General features: G+C 39.3%; 1 protein-coding gene across 1 annotated transcript in view; it reads left to right on the forward strand.

Annotated features, from left to right (window-relative positions):
• The window catches only part of USH2A (usherin), a 398,473-nt gene that overhangs the window by 318,018 nt on the left and 64,107 nt on the right, over positions 1-16,348 (forward strand). The window contains exons 53-57 of the mRNA XM_075707636.1: positions 568-722; positions 2,524-2,722; positions 10,352-10,459; positions 11,000-11,183; positions 11,891-12,048. Of these exons, the coding sequence (XP_075563751.1) occupies positions 568-722; positions 2,524-2,722; positions 10,352-10,459; positions 11,000-11,183; positions 11,891-12,048 (804 nt within the window). The remainder of the gene's footprint in view (positions 1-567; positions 723-2,523; positions 2,723-10,351; positions 10,460-10,999; positions 11,184-11,890; positions 12,049-16,348) is intronic.

The raw sequence follows: 16,348 nt of genomic DNA on the forward strand, positions 1-16,348 counted from the left end.
GTTCTATCATTCAGCTGACAGTGTTCCAAAGTCACAAAATGTTTCTTATCACTGGCACTGAAATATATGTATTCCTAAACTCTGCAAGAAGAATTTGCTCTAGGTTGAGATCATTTTCATTGCAAAAAAGAGTAGAGTCTAATTTCACAGAAGACAATTTAGTATGTCTCTAAGAAAGGCCCAGAAGCCTCTTTTGAGAACAGTTGTAATAATAATTGGCAAATATGATCAGAAAATCACAATCATGTTACAAAATATTTGGGGATTAGGGGGTGGGGGAGTGGGTGATACTCATGTTTCTTTCAGGAAATCTTGCTTATGATTTTCAAACAGTGAGAAAACTTGGAATAGCTCTCAATAAAAATGGAGAAATACTGAGATGTTGATGTGCAGGTTGAGGACAGTAGCTGGTAATTTACATTAGCCGTTTAAAAAGGGTGATTGTCTGTTACAGTGATCGCCTAGAGATTTCGTTTAATATTTTCTGTGTGCAGAGTAGGTTATTATAGTATACCATCACACAGGATTTCTCAGCTAACAAAAGGGAAAACTTTTTTTCTGCAATAGGTCTTATTATTCACTATATCATTCTCCGAAATGGAATTGAGCGTTTTAGAGGAACAGAAATGAACTTCACAGACACAAGTGGTGTCCAGCCATACCAAGAATATTCATACCAGCTGCGAGCCTGCACTGTTGCTGGTTGCGCAGACAGCAGCAAGGTTAGTAAATTGGTCTTTATGGAACTGGTGCCGGAATTTTATTAGCCAGTGTGGTAACACAAAAATGCTTTTGGAAAGGTGTAATTTGAAGACATGATGATTATTGAGTAAGCAAGTGAAAAACGTCAATAATCTTATTTGGTTCAACTACTGACAGGTGATTATTTGGAACCTAAGGTTGATACATGCAAGCGGAAGGAGAAAGCAGTATCTCAGTCTTGGCAAAGCTGAAATTGCACTGTAGGAACTGATGTTTGTTAAAGAGAAAGCTGCACATGATAGAATAGAGTAAGGAATATTAAAACTCACTTTCTCTAAGCCTTGAAATTAAATCTTTGCTTCTCACTAGGAGGTCTATAGCCTCATCTTCCTTGGTATTTCTTAGTTTATCTGCTTCAGCTCTAGCCTATCAATTTATTCAACAACCTTCTTATTTAGAGCCTCCTTCCACTATTATTACCCTTCAGTGGCTTTCCATGTCTGCACCTGCTTCAGGCTTTACACTCCCTGTGTGTACAACCTGCCTCTGCTTCAGTTTTAAGCAAACAAAATGTCTTCCCTCCCTTTGTCACTCCTTCATTTCCTCTTGTATCACTTTCAATCACAGGTGCCTTTCACCAGCATTACTATTTAACCAGCTCTAGTAGCAGCCTTATTCATCATGTGTAAAAACTATTTCTTAAGTGACCTCTTTTTCACAATAATATCCTTGCCTCTATGAAAATGAATTTCTAGGGCTACAAGTTTAAGGTCTGTGGGGCAGAGGTGGGGAATAATGACTGAGCTTTGTAATTATAACGTCTATGGGATTTAAAAGTTGATTTTTTTTTTTTCCCAGGCGTTTAAATGTTTTTCTTATTGGTGCAAATCTCAGCCAAAAGTGTAAGAAAAGAAACACTGATGCAGAGGGATGGAGATAGGTGGATAGTCCTCTACCTGCACACAGAGCTGTGGTCTGGAAGCTATGTAGGCACAGTTGCTGCAGCCATCGGCCTGAGCTAATAAATCCTGCTTATTTCACTTGCCTGTAATTAAGGAGTTTACTGTTGCAAACACTGAAGTCTGCAAGTAGGGACTGATTCCACCAAGTGCACTAAGACAATATATTATAGAGGGCACATTTTATATTTACAGCATAATATAAATACTTTATGGTGGTAATAACAGAAAAAGAAAAGTGATTCTCAAAGAGAAAAAGGTCTGACTCACTTATTAAACCAGTGTAATTTGGAAATGCCTCTGTAGGAGATGGTAGAGATGTGTCAATAGAAAATTAGCTTTTTCCTTTTTCTTCTTTTTTTTTTTCTTTTTGTAGAAGGAGCTTAACAAGGGCAAAGTTATTCGATCTTTCAAAATCTTTGGTTTCCTTACAAAAATATGGACTTGCAAATAACTACAATAGAGTTCAGATTGCATGGGATATATGGAGGCTTAGCCCCATGTTTACTGGTGCTTAAAATATATGAAATCAGGCAGTTAAAATGCAGAGACACTGACAAACCATATGGAAGAGAGTTATCAAGAGTTTTCAAGCAATACAGTTTTTGTTGTTTCACCCTGTGCTATACACTGCAGCTAAAACATGGTGAACCTGTTGTGATAAATTGTAGACATAGACTTATGTAATGTATTCAAGGTCAGATTTCATTGTGAAAAAGGAGGAAAAAGTAACTAGTTCTCCAGGCCCTTGGTAATGATATGCCAGGCCAAACAACATTTTAAAACAAAAGTGACATTCTCATTGATCATGGTATCTAGTGTACTATTACATTAAATTGCTGTTTAATTCATATGTCTTCAGGTAGTTGCAGTCACTGTCCAAGGAGTCCCAGAGAGTGTTCAGCCACCAGACGTCAGTGCTTTGAACTCAACAGCATTACATTTAAGCTGGATTGCACCCAAGAAACCAAATGGTATCATCAGAGAGTACCAGATCAGTCAAGTAGGGAAAGGACTTATATACACTGACACTGCAAGCAGAATGCAGCACACAGTATCAGGTAAGGAGGCAGAGCTCTCTGACAGGCTAATGTCCTGTCCTTAAGGTATAAGACAGTATTGACATATTGAAAATGCTATTTGCCAGTAACTTTTAAATCCCTAGTACTGTGCACACTTTAGAATGCTTTATGACTTTATGTACCTTAAATTTATTTTTTTCAGTCTCTTTCATTTATGGCTGCTGTTTTTTAAAATATTAATAGATTTAATTTCAAAAATTTAAAATAATCTATCCAGCTTGATTCAAGAGGCATGCTTGTGGTGTGCTCAAGGTCTCAGATATTCTGTGTAGGCTTGCCATAGCTACACACAGATTCAGCTTTCTCTTTTACTGTTATTAATGTGCAGTAATGCAGCTGAAGTCACTAGTGCTGCTGTGAATGTGTAACAGTGTAGGAGCAAGAAGGATCTAGTACTTTATGCCTGAGATAGTAAAAAAGGAAAGGAAGAGGGATAGGGAAAGATCCTGGTTTCTGTTTATAATCTTATATATTCTTTATAGCCATTTTCTAGCTACTTGGTGACATTTCACTACTCTGTGTGTATCTGAGAGAAGCTTTAGTCAAGGGATTTGGGGGACGATTTGACTCAGACCTCAAATGTATTATTTTCACATATTCAATTTTTAGTTACATTTGAATGTTACACTAAAGTAAATTTATTCTTAGAAGTGTTTCTGTTGAACACAAAATGGGAACATAAACATTCTGGGATATCTTTTTTCAGTCTTTGACCTCAGGTTGCTCATCAAAGTCTTGTATCTATGATTTTTAGGAATTCATAAATATGTTATTTTTTCCTTTTTTTCTTTTTAAGTAGGAAACTTAGAGATTAATATATTATACACACAATATGACAGCCACCCAAAGAGTAGAAGTTGACTCAGGGCATACAAAACCTATAGAGCATATATGGCACTCTCAACCACCCCTCAAAGCATGAGTCCCGAGTCAGAGTGAATCCTTTAGTGCTTTAAAAGAGTTCATCCTCGCTGTAGTCACTCACAGAGGAGTAAAGGATTACTGTTCCTCTTTGACAATATCATGCTCAAGTGTGAAATTCATCAACTGTGTATTATGCCTGTCTCCATATTCAGTGTTTCTGGACATGAGATACTAACTAGAGTATGCCAGTTGGTAGTACGTGTTTTAGAGTTGCTGTTGTAAGTTTATACTGTAAAGAACACCTACCAACAAGGAATGATTTGTCAAACCCATTTGAAAAATACTTCTCGTGCTCTCATTTCCTTCCCAAAAGACAGTTATACCTCCAGAGTAACTGAGATTTTAATACAAACAATACTGTTTTTCTTACCAGTTGGAAGGGAGAGGAAATGAAATTACCTTCTGAGAAACAAAGATCTTTTTTCCTTTTGTGTGCCTGTTCCGTTAAGCCACTGTCCAATGCTGCCATGTTAAGCCAGGAGTGAAATAAGTGATCGTTCCTCCTGACAGTCATAATCAAATCTTGTGCTGTGTTCTGCGGGAGCTTCCTTGGGTAATAACATGGAATTCATGGCAGTGATTTAGCAATGTGGATAATTATTGCTCTCTAAATTAAAAGAATAAGATAAAACAATCAAATTTATTTCATGCATAATCTCAAATGTTTGAACTGTTGTCTTATTCCCTGTGGATGTATGTTTTGATTTTCTCATCTTCCTTTTCTTGCTTTCTTTTTTTTTTTTTTTTTTTTTCCCAAAACTGTCTGCTTTTCCCTGAGCAACAGTTGAACATTAATGAAGCTGTAGCATTAGTATTTCTTGAGACTTTGGATCTAGGGTCTTGCAAATAACAGACGAGAAGGCTAGCACCTTGCCACTGCACCATTGTCTTGCTGCTTATTTTTAATTACATCAAAGCTTTGGAAACATGATCCCACAAATGCTTTGTGGGAATAGCAGTGAATGTGCTCATCATGTGAAATCCATAAATTGCTTATAATCCTCTCAAGATGTTAAAAAAAGCATTAAGTAATTGAAGACAGGAAGTCCTCAGTTAATTATTTAGAGGTGTTATCAATGCTTTAAGCAAACTGAAGCATTTTCTGCTATCTCACTGAGTTGAATGCCACTGGGACCTAGGGGCAGCAGCCATCATCTTCTCATATTCTCTAATGCAAACAGCACATGGCAGCTTGTCAATAAAAGACCCTTTTATATCATTTATTACTGAACACTTCCACTACCCTGTACAGAACAATTTGGATGACAGTTATGGCATTGTTTCACTTTGTGTTACTACTACTTTACAAATGGGCTTGCTAATGCCTTGCAGTGGGGGCCAGGCAGAGGGTAAGACTGAAGAAAATAATTAGGGGAATTGTAAAAGAAAGCTAAGAGTGCCCTCTTCAGCAGCAGCAGGTGGGTTTATAGCAAAGATTCTTCTCAACTCCCCCTTTTTAGTACATTAAAGATAATATCCTGAGTAAGAGGCTTTATCACAAATTTGTAGGATCAATTGTCTTTAGGTAAAAGCCAAGCAAGAGCATTGACGTTTATTTTAGTAAAAGAAACAATATTAAGAAATACTTTGACTGAATGGTTTGAAATTCTTTCATCTGAACATATTCTCCATTTCAGGATAGTGAACACTGAAGGGATACAGAAATGGTGTCACTGGTCAACTCTATCTCCATGCAGCACTGAATCATAATCATTAGCAATATTTATCTAAAGGAAACTCTTGGGGGTGGAGGGGTTGTGTGAGGCTGTGGTCAGCAATCTGACATCCTCCTGAGTAAAATTCCCACAGCGGGGCCCAGGAGTGTTAGCCTAGGAGCTAATTACTGACCTTGCTGGAGCCATACCCTCAAATGGAGACAAACAGTATCAGAAGGAATTGATTTGGCTAATAGAAGAATGCATTCTTAAAAAAAACACAGTCTCACAGCCTTTCAGCAAATGACAAATGCTGCAATAACAAAATAGACTGCTAAGTTAAAAAAAGAAAAAAAACCACAATAATAGACCAAAAAAGAAAAGGAGAGGAGAAATATCCTCTAGTGAACAATCCAGTAGAGAAATTGGAAAAGCAAAATGGTGTTTATGTTTCAAGATTATCTTACTTGTTATTTTTATTATTAATCACATACATAGATTTGCACAGAGCTTTCCAAAGCATACATAAGACAAGGAGTTTAATGCAAAGCTTTAATAATCTAGATAAAAATCTGCTGTGACGGCTCCATGTATGACTAGAGGTTTCAGGTATCAGAATTTCACCAATAAATTTAGTGAAACCATGTGCTCTCTTTTTAATGCCCATTTTTCTCTTTAAAGTGTAGTTGTAAATGAGTATTGCTTTATTATGCATGTTTCCTTTAAAAGTGAACATGACTCCCTTTAGGGGAATTCAAGTAATTTGTTGCCACAGTAATCTTTTCTATCCTGAAATGTTAAATACTTGGCTTTCCTCCATGCCTTTGCCTCTCTCAAGTCTGCAACCGTCATTTTCTCCCTTCTTACTTTTATACACAGCATTCAGATGATTTTTCTTCTCCTCTAGTTCATGATTAGGTTACAGCCAGGGCTGTCCCTCTGAGTCATCTCTTTATTTTCTCTCCTTCACGTCTCGTTCAATTTGTAAGCAGCCTGCATGTCTTCCATTCAGTATTTTACTTTTCTACATAATTATTGCTTATTCTTTCTCTCTGTTTGTTTGTAATATATTTTAATTAAAATATCTCTGTAATGGCTATAAGCAAGGATTTGTTTATAAACAAAGATCTTGCCCGGACTTTTTTTCTTGTCATAGAATTGTATTGTTCTTAAAGTAGGCACATGAGCTACATCAGAAGTACGTTATTGAGGTCACAAAGCCAAGCACTTAAAAACTGACCTGTGTAATACTTACGAATTGACCTGTATAATCCTAATTCAGCCAATTCACACGAGCAGTCTGCATTACACAGTAGCGTAGTCATTTGTACGTAGGGTTACTGCCTCATTCAGTCCACAAGCTGTGCCTCTTCTGGGGAGGAATACAAATAAATAAATAAACTCCTGTATGTAGGACTGCTGCCTCAGCTTTTGCTGTGTTTGGTAGGTTTATTCCTTCTGGGAATATTGGTGTAGATGAGCCTAATTCTGCATCTGCCCGGAGCTAAATTTGCTTTCTGCTCAGCAGACGTCAGGGAGGTGCAAAACTGAAGTTCATGTGAATATGGAGCACATCGAGGGAGGCGACAGGGATGGTGCCGACCCAGAGGGATAAATTGTGGATCGTGGAGGGGCTGGTGGCATTGGCTGCCAAAAGGAAGAAGGGAGAAGGGGCAGTGTCCTGGGAGGACGGCCAAGTGGCAGCGCGCAGGGTGGCCCTCACCGCTGCGGCGTGCTCCCACGTCAGCTCTCCGTCGAGCTGCTGCCAGCCTCCCCTGGGGCCTTCCCCCAGCCCTGCCCATGGGGCCAGGACCCCCCCTCAGCCCAGCCTGCTGCCCTCAATCCCCGTGCTGGCCTCCAGCCATGGGCCCTGCCAAGCCCGGGCCACCCGCGGGCCCGTGGCCCAGCCCAGCCCCATCCCCAGGGAAGTGCCTGGGCTGCGGCTGCCCCTGGCTGGCCCCGCTCCCCAGCTGGGGTGGTGGGACAGGCCCTGGTGGGTCTCATAAATCCTGTGGGATGCTGGATTAGAAAGCTGCAGTGAATTAAGCGTGCGATGGCTCGGAGGAGAGACAGCCTCCGGATCGTGGCAGTTGGCTTCTGTCCTGGCTCTGCAGGGCATTCATTTCTGTTCAGGCTGTGGTACTGAGGAAGACACCTCGCAAGCTTTCACAGCTCGTCACCACCATGTCTTCTTTATTTTTCTGGACACCCTGCCTGAGACCTGGGGCCTGAATTGCTAATTCCTGAGCTCTTGGAGCTGCAGCTGAAGGCACCAGGGGTTGCGCTTGGATATACAAAGTTTTGCGTAACACCAGGTACTCTGACAGCCAGGTCCCAGGCATCCCAGATGGCCTCCTGGCAGGTCCAGGAAGGTTCTTGTTTCTGAGTGAGAGAAATCTTTTGTTTTGTTTAAATTCTTCTGGTACTGCATTAAGCCATTTGCAATGCTCAGCGTTAGTAAAGCAATTGCATGCTCTAGGGGTGGATACTACAAAAAAAGTCTGGAATTACATACAATTAGGCAGGCCAGAGACCACATCCTGGAGGGAATTTTAGATAGGACTGTGCCACAGACCCTGTATACAAAGGGGGTCAATTTGTCTTGTACAATGTCCTAATGCTGGGATTTCCTAGTTTATGAGTGTTCAGTTTTGCAATCTTAGTATTTTCACAGAATTTTTGTGTATAATTTGCTTCTTGTACTGTTTGTCCCCCTTGCATTCAGGAACAGGAACTTTTTTTTAATGTATTATGAGGAGTTGACAAGAGGGTCCTTGAAAACATGTGAGAGAGAGGTTTTCAGTGTCTGTGCCTTGGTAGTATCATGTTTAAGATCAACTTTGAGAAATACCCAAAAAAGTATTTTAGCAAAGACCCTGTAACCTGGGCTGGAGCGTGCTCTGTGAGGCAGTCTCATCAGCAGTTAAAGCTGAGCTCTGAGGCGTTCAAGACAGGCTCACAGAGGTCTGCATCTTTAACGATTTAACTGTAAGAAGCCTTTAAAGGATGTGCAGAAATGGCTATTTTAAAAGCTTAGTATATTAGCCAAATTTTGGGTACAATTTTATGAGGACTCCTAAAGTCAAATTCTTAAGCTGCAGGCAACTTGATGTCAAATCTGAAGTCATTGACACACAGCACAAGGATGTTTGAAATTTCCAAGGAAAGGTCACAGCAATACATTCTCTTTTAGTCTCATTCAAGGATGTCCAGCACAGAAGGTTTGTGCTGAAAAAATAATTTTTAAAAAATTACAAGTAACTAAAATTAATATCTCGTAATGGGGAGGACTTGGTTGTCAGTCCTGCTTCTAACTCCTTTATAGCATTTATAGTTAAATCTTGTAACAAATAGGAAAAAAATAGGGAAAAAGATCAAACAAATAGAACTTGGGAATGGGGCAAGAACAGAGTATCTTTGGACTTGTTTGCAATATAGTAGAAGATTTCATATTCGAGTAAGAGAGTATTTTATTATCTTTTCTTTCTGTTGCAAATATATTTGTAATAAATTTTCAAAACATTACAGGCTCTTCAGCTTTTCAAGTCCAAAACTGTAAGCAATTACACTTTTAGGTGCCTATCTGTTAGAAACCTTTGAGCTTCTATGGCCATTAGCAGTGATGGAGATTATGCCTGTGCCAAGAATGTTTAGGTGCCTTCCAGTTAATTTTTAACCATTTGTGGTGGTTTGACCCTGGCTGGATGCCAAGTGCCCACCAAAGCCGCTCTATCACTCCCCTTCTCAACTGGACAAGGGAGAGAAAGTATAATGAAAAAGCTCATGGGTCGAGATAAGGACAGGGACATCACTCAGCAATTACCAGCGTGGGCAAAACAGACTGGACTTGGGGAAAATCAGTTTAATTTATTACCAATCAAAACTGAGTAGGAGAGAGGAGTGAGAACATGTGTAGGGTAATGAGAAATAAAACCAAATCTTAAAACACCTTCCTCCCACCCCTCCCTTCTTCCTGGGCTCAACTTCACTCCCGATTTTCTCTACCTCCTCCCCCCGAGCACCGCAGGGGGATGAGGGAATGGGGGTTGTGGTCAGTTCATCATGCGCTGTCTCTGCTGCTTCTTCCTTCACAGGGAAGGACTCCTCACACTCTTCCCCTGCTCCAGCGTGGGGTCCCACCCACGGGAGACAGTCCTCCACAAACTTCTCCAGTGTGGGTCCTTCCCACAGGCTACAGTTCTTCATGAACTGCTCCAGCGTGGGTCTCTTCCACGAGGTGCAGTCCTTCAGGAGCAGACTGCTCCAGCGTGGGTCCCCCATGGGGTCGCAAGTCCTGCCAGCAAACCTGCTCCAGCGTGGGCTCCTCTCTCTCCACGGGTCCACAGGTCCTGCCAGGAGCCTGCTCCAGCATGGGCTTCCCATGGGGTCACAGTCTCCTTTGGGCACATCCCCCTGCTCCGGCATGGGGTCCTTCCCGGGCTGCAGGTGGATATCTGCTCCACCGTGGGCCTCCATGGGCTGCAGGGGCACAGCCTGCCTCACCATGGTTTTCACCATGGGCTGCAGGGGAATCTCTGCTCCCAGGCTTGGAGCACCTCCTCCCCTCCTTCTTCACTGACCTTGGTGTCTGCAGAGTCCTTCCTTGCACATAGTCTCACTCCTCACTCCAGCTGCAGTTTGTGTCCCCATAGTTTGGGGTTTTTTTCCCGCTTCTTAAATATGTTATCCCAGAGGCACTACCACTGTCACTGATGGGCTTGGCCTTGGCCAGCAGTGGGTCTGTCTTGGAGCCGGCTGGCATTGGCCCTATCAGACATAGGGGAAGCTTCTAGCAGCTTCTCACAGAAGCCACCCCTGTAGCCGAGGATATAGTAGAGTATATATATCTAAATTAGCAAGAATTCACCATTTTGATATTACTCAAATGTAAAATTAGGATGGTTCATATTTTATGTTTGCCAAAAATATTAAAAGATAACTTTAAGTCCAGTAACTTTCTATGTAGTGATACAATTCTTGGGATGCCTGATGTCAACATCTCAGTCTAACCTCTGTTTGCTCTTTCTAGGTTTGCAGCCATACACTAATTACAGCTTCATGCTTACTGCATGCACATCTGCTGGCTGTGCTTCTAGCCAACCATTTTCAGGTCAAACTTTACAAGCTGCTCCTCATGGTAAGGGAAAAAGTCATTCTTATAGAACTGCAAAGAGATGGTCATATGGGCTTGTATTTTCTGATGGTTTAACAAGGTGCAAAACTCTACTGTCATCCATCAAGATATCATGTATAAATTTACACAGGATAATCCATCTCTCGGAATATTTGTATCTTAGCACATTCCTTATACTGACTGCCTGGCACTGCATTTCTATTTTCTTTTTGTGACAATTGCCCAAATTTCATCCTTAGGTTAGCAAGGTTACAATTAGCAGATGCATATTTTTTAAAGCACAAATAAATATGCAGAGACAACTGGGCATACAAAGGCTGCAGCCTTTGGCCTTGTTCTCCATTAATCTGTACCTTGTCTAGTTGGTTGCATTTGATATAGGATAAATACAGAAAGTGTGTTAAATTCTGTCATTCTCTCTAGCAATGTTTTATGCTTTCATTACATTGCTGAAAGCAACAGCACAAACTGTGGGAAAGGAAAAAAAAAAACACGTTATATTTCTGTCATAAAATTGAAATAGTGTCATTGTGATGTTAATAGGGGTATGGCCAAAACCTCATCATATCATAGTCAGCTCAACAGAAGTGGAAATCTACTGGAGTGAACCAAAGAAACCCAATGGACTCATTACTCAGTATCGATTATTTCGTGATGGAGAACAGATTTTCCTGGGTGGCAGTCCGGACCTGAATTTCACAGATGTTAACCTGCAGCCTAACAGTAGGTAAGGCATGTTAAAGAGCTCTGGTAATATGTGAAAAGTGTTCAAAATATATGTACGTGTGTTTGCAAAATGTACAAAATATAATTTACTCTTTTAACAAAACAAAAATCTCTTACGATATTACTTAATCACTGAAAAATTGGTAGAGCACTTTTAGGAGGCTTCCAAATATTGGAAAGCCTTAATCAAAGGACTTCTCTTTTTTTCCTTTTCTGAGAATAGGCCATCCTGATTCAAAGTGGGGGGAGGTTTCTTTTTTTCCCCCTTGGGTGGTTGTTGGTGGCTCATTGGTTGGTTTTTTCCCTCATGGAATATCCTTAGAAAAATTTAAGTCTATATGGCAGACAGCACTGCATATGGTTTATAACATTTCTGTGCATATTGAAAATACTGGCTCAAAAGTAGCAGCTGCTGGATATTTTTATAGAGGCCATTCTGAAATTGGTTTTGACACTTTTTGAGTCAATACGTCTCTCTCTTATGTAAGCTAATGGGAAATTTAGTATTAAAATTATTATTATGATAAGGAAAGAGTTACTTTTCTCACATTAAGAAAACTTAAAGGTGAAAATCTTCACTAATGCAGTATTTGTAATACTTTTTGTATAGTCTATTCACTTTAAGTTGGTGAAAATGGAAATGTTCTGTTACTGATATGCCTAAAGCTTCTAACTGTAGTGCCTACTGATCTTTTTGTGTTTGCGCAGATATGTTTACCAGCTGGAAGCCAGCACTTGGGGCGGCAGCAACACTAGTGATAAATATGTTATACAAACACCAGTAGGAACACCAGAGAAAATTCATGTCCCATATAATGTCACAGTAATTGATGCATATTCTGTATTTCTAGCTTGGGATGTGCCAGGTAAAAATGTATTTCTATGTAGTACTTTGTAGCAAAATGAAAGGATGGAAAAATTAGTATATTCAGGCAGGCAGCTGAATCATTCTGATATTTTTATTCTTCATATTTGGTTTTAGTGTTTGTGTGATTTAAATAACCAGTATCTAAAGCTGCTGTTTCCTAGAGATGTATTATTTTAATAATATTGACCTATATACTTGACACGGGTATTGTGGGGATTAGCTGATCAAAAATCCATATGTTAATTTGATCTTGTAAACTATTATTGAGTGCAAGTATTAAAGAAAAATAATAAAAAAAAACAATTACACTGAGAATAAGTTTTCCTTTCTGTTCAGACTAACCTGAGTTATCAACAGGGAAACCTGCCAACCTTTTGGGTTGATGATGTCTTGATTGCTATCCTGGCAATTAAAATATCCAGTTGTCCTGCAGATATGCAATGTTGAGCTTCTTTAACAAAAGGTATAAGAGTGTGACACAGAGATTCTACGCTAGCTTTGACCTGATTGAGTAAACTTTATTCGCCAGAGCACCATAGCTTTATGTAGACATGTTACCTTGCAGGAGGGTGGGTCAGCAAAGGGCCAGAAATATTTTTCTTCTTGTTACTCTTCTCCTGAACATCACCAGGTTGTCTTGGCCTGCTACAGAGGTAGGCTAAGAAGGTATAATTGAATAATAGCATCTTTCTATATGAGAGACTATTCTCTGTTTCATTAACACAGATCACAGCTTAAGTGATTTGTTTACCTTACTGGTGTTATAAAAATGGTATGCTGTAGTTATTGTGGGACAATGAGAGTGTTGTAAATGAACAATTTTCTGTCTAGTGTAGTTAATATTCAGCAAGAATTTTTCCAGTTTCTAGATATTGGGTTTTTTCAGTTTAAATGAGGTCAGTTTTTTTAGAAACTTAGATGTTTGCATATTGCAATAACAACAGTATGTGTTTTATCAATGAACTCAGGGAAGTTTTTGATGTCTCCTCTTCCTAATTATTTAAGATGTTTCCTTGCACAGCAGTCACAGTAGAGTCAATTGGCATTAAAAATAAAGTCACCTAGAAAAAGTATTTTGCCTTCAAGGCTGGGATAGTATGTATTGTGGCAGTGCTTAGCAGCGTTCACCCTACCCATTTAAGCAATGATTAATAAATCTATAATACCCTGAGCTGTCAATCTTTTAGTTTTCAGAAGCACAAAATCCATTATAGAAATGCTATAATATATGAAAAAGATTAAAATCTTAAATTGAACTTTTCCCCCTACTGCCTGAAAGGATTTAGAACCCAGCAGAAGGAAGGTGAATTCGAATGGCATATAATCTACAGTTGGTTTTATTGGAAAGTGACTCATGTTGTATTATAGTTTTGATAATAAATATAATTTAGGGTACAAAATATTCAGCAACATTATAAATAGATTTAAAACATAAGAATATACTGGAATAGTGTAGGCTTGTGAAGAGTGGGGTGTTTCCCAGAAAAGCTTGTCCTTGTTGTGCTAGACATTTTCTTTTCCTGTTACTCGCAGTAGGTTACAAGCCTGCAAGGAGAATCAGGCTCTATGTAGTACATTTGGTTATGCTGCAATTAAGATTGTGTGTACAAAGGTTCACGTATTCCACACGATCAAGAGGGGTGAGGAGGAAGCTGGACATTATGGCTCTGTAGAGGATGCAGGGTTGATGTATTCACATGGCTGTAGGAATCATTCTCCTCAGTCAGGGGAAGGCACATGTCTTTCTTCCCAGGTACTGGGACGCGCCTTGAACACTTACCTCGCTTTTGTGGATATTTGGTGACTCAGTCCCTTCTTCTCTGCCTTCTCATTGTAGGGCCAATTATTTACATTTTTAAGTATGAATAAGGGATTGTTTTTCATACAGTGCCCCTGTTGGGTAGACAGGAAAACAAAACTTGCTGTTCCTTTTATTATAACAGCTCAGGGCCACCAGCTGATCTTACAGGAGTGGGGAGTACTAACAGCAGAGAAATGCTACTAAATGCTACTAAAAGAAAACCTGTGTGCAGAAGCATAGGTATATGCAGAAGCTAGGAAATTAATTCTTGACCCTTCATAATCCTGCTTCATGCTCATTCTGAGACCTTTGTGCTCCTAGTGGGTTTTTTTTTTCCCAAGAGGAAGACTGTGGGGGATGCTGGTGGAGGTTTATTTTGGAGGTTCTGATTTTCTGGAATGGCATACATCCTATTAACAGGTCCTGTGCATGCAGACGTCTGGGGCCACATACATCCCCAGCTTGGTAGGATTAGCCTAAAGAGTCTACAGTTTTTATCCTCATTTACGTCATTGTGCATGGAGGAACTTCTTTTTTTTTTCTGATCTATTTTTTTCTGTGTATGAACCCTTGTTTCACAATTGGCTATACTGAGACAATACAGGTTTCCTTTATAAGCCCAGAATGCAGAGTTTGTTATAAGGATTGTCAGGCTTGGCAGTCACTCTTGAACGAGACAGTTGTTTTAATTGGTATAGTCTCCATGAAAAAAAGTGCTTTTTACTAGACAGGTTTTGATGAGAGGGTAGTCGGTCATAGTGTCTTCCTGTCTGTGGATATCAGGGATGCCTTGGCATTCTATCTTCTTATCTCCTGTAATAAATTAGGATCAAATAGTTACCTTCAGGATTAAGTTTGGGCATCACATTACACAGACCTTCCTTTTGGGTGGCTTTAATTATAATGTTTCAACATCTGTAATGTATCTAAATCTTATGACTTTATAGATATGTAGCATTTCAAAACTCCTGACTTAGCTAAAAAGCAAGGTGGCTGAGTAGTGGTTAAAGTGATGGATTCAGAAAAAATATTTGACACACCTCACTCACTATGGAAAATAGGACTTTATTTTCTGAAATAGGTATGCCATTATCTTGTGTTGCATTGCCTCAGTGCACAGACCTCAAAGGTACGGTACATTTCACTGATATGCTGCAGAAGGATATGTTACAATTATTATGGAACAACTATTAGAGACATGGATAGAAACAGAAAACCTGAATGGAAAAAAAAAAAAAACCAAAAAAACCCCCCACCACATAATTCTCCCAAGGCATATGCATAAATGTTATTGATAGGTAGGCAGGTAGCCATCCTGCATTTCAACTCATTGACAACCCTACTGGTCCTCACTGTGGGCCTGATTCTTCTAGATATCTTCAGTTGCTGCTGGTGACACCATGAAAGCTGAACATGCTCAAAAGAGGATCCTGTCCTCATTCCTAGGTTACTTGCTTCATATGTTAATGACCATCTGGATTAAAATATCTTCTTTCACCGTGTTGTAACACTATACTTCATCCACCGCTGGGTTTGCTTATCAGTTAGAATGGAAGTTGCCTAACATGTCTGGATTCCTACTTTATTCTTTTTGGGATCAAATCTGGTATTTGAATGATGTTTATTTGTCTCTTAGCTTTGTCTCTGAGCTTCCCCAGCTAACCTGGTTTCTCCTTTATTGGTGGCCTAACGAATTGTTCTGACTTTTGCTAAGCCAATGTTACATTTCCTCATTTTTGTTTTCTCATGTAAATTATTGTTTGCTCCACGTCACTGTAGGACAAGCTTTTGAAGCTCAATGTCCAAATTTCTGCATCATGAAAGCAGTCAGCATCTCCAGCTGTTACTGTCTTCAGAGTCTTGCTGGGAATACTTGATAAAACCAGAATGAGATATCTGGATATTTGAGGCTTAATGTAAATACTTAATCTCAGGAAGCCAAATAGATTGTTTTCTTTTGTGGCGTTAAATATTAAAACATAACTTTACTCTTACTTGTTTTTAAATAAAAGATATGACATTTTTATTCTAGTATTTGCTTACTATAAGTGAAACAGTTCAACTATTTTGCTTTAGTTGTGATTGGGTTTCACATCATATTAAACAATTTTTCAGCAATTGACTTCAAACAGATTTTTGGTGACCAGTCTGTAAAACAGACTGGCTTTTTTCCCCCCAATTCTAAGCATCTTTTGCTGCAAATTCTATTTTTGAACTACCCTAGTTTTGAAGTACACAGAGCCATCAAACCTAATTTGCAGAGTTTTGCACAGAATTGTCCATTAAATGTTATCTAAATATGCCCACAAAAAAACAAGGTTTAGTTTGACTGACTTGTCCCATTGCACCTGCTGTGAAATGAAGTTGCAGAGAAAAAAAGTGGAATAATTTAACTTTTTTATTTGTAAAGATAATCAGGGTTTTTCTGATTACATCTATAACTTCATAAATGTTAAATAACCTATCAGCATCTAGTTGTTGTAAATTATGAAAAAGA

Source organism: Pelecanus crispus, chromosome 3 (genome assembly GCF_030463565.1).
Source record: "Pelecanus crispus isolate bPelCri1 chromosome 3, bPelCri1.pri, whole genome shotgun sequence".
Taxonomy (NCBI): domain Eukaryota; kingdom Metazoa; phylum Chordata; class Aves; order Pelecaniformes; family Pelecanidae; genus Pelecanus; species Pelecanus crispus.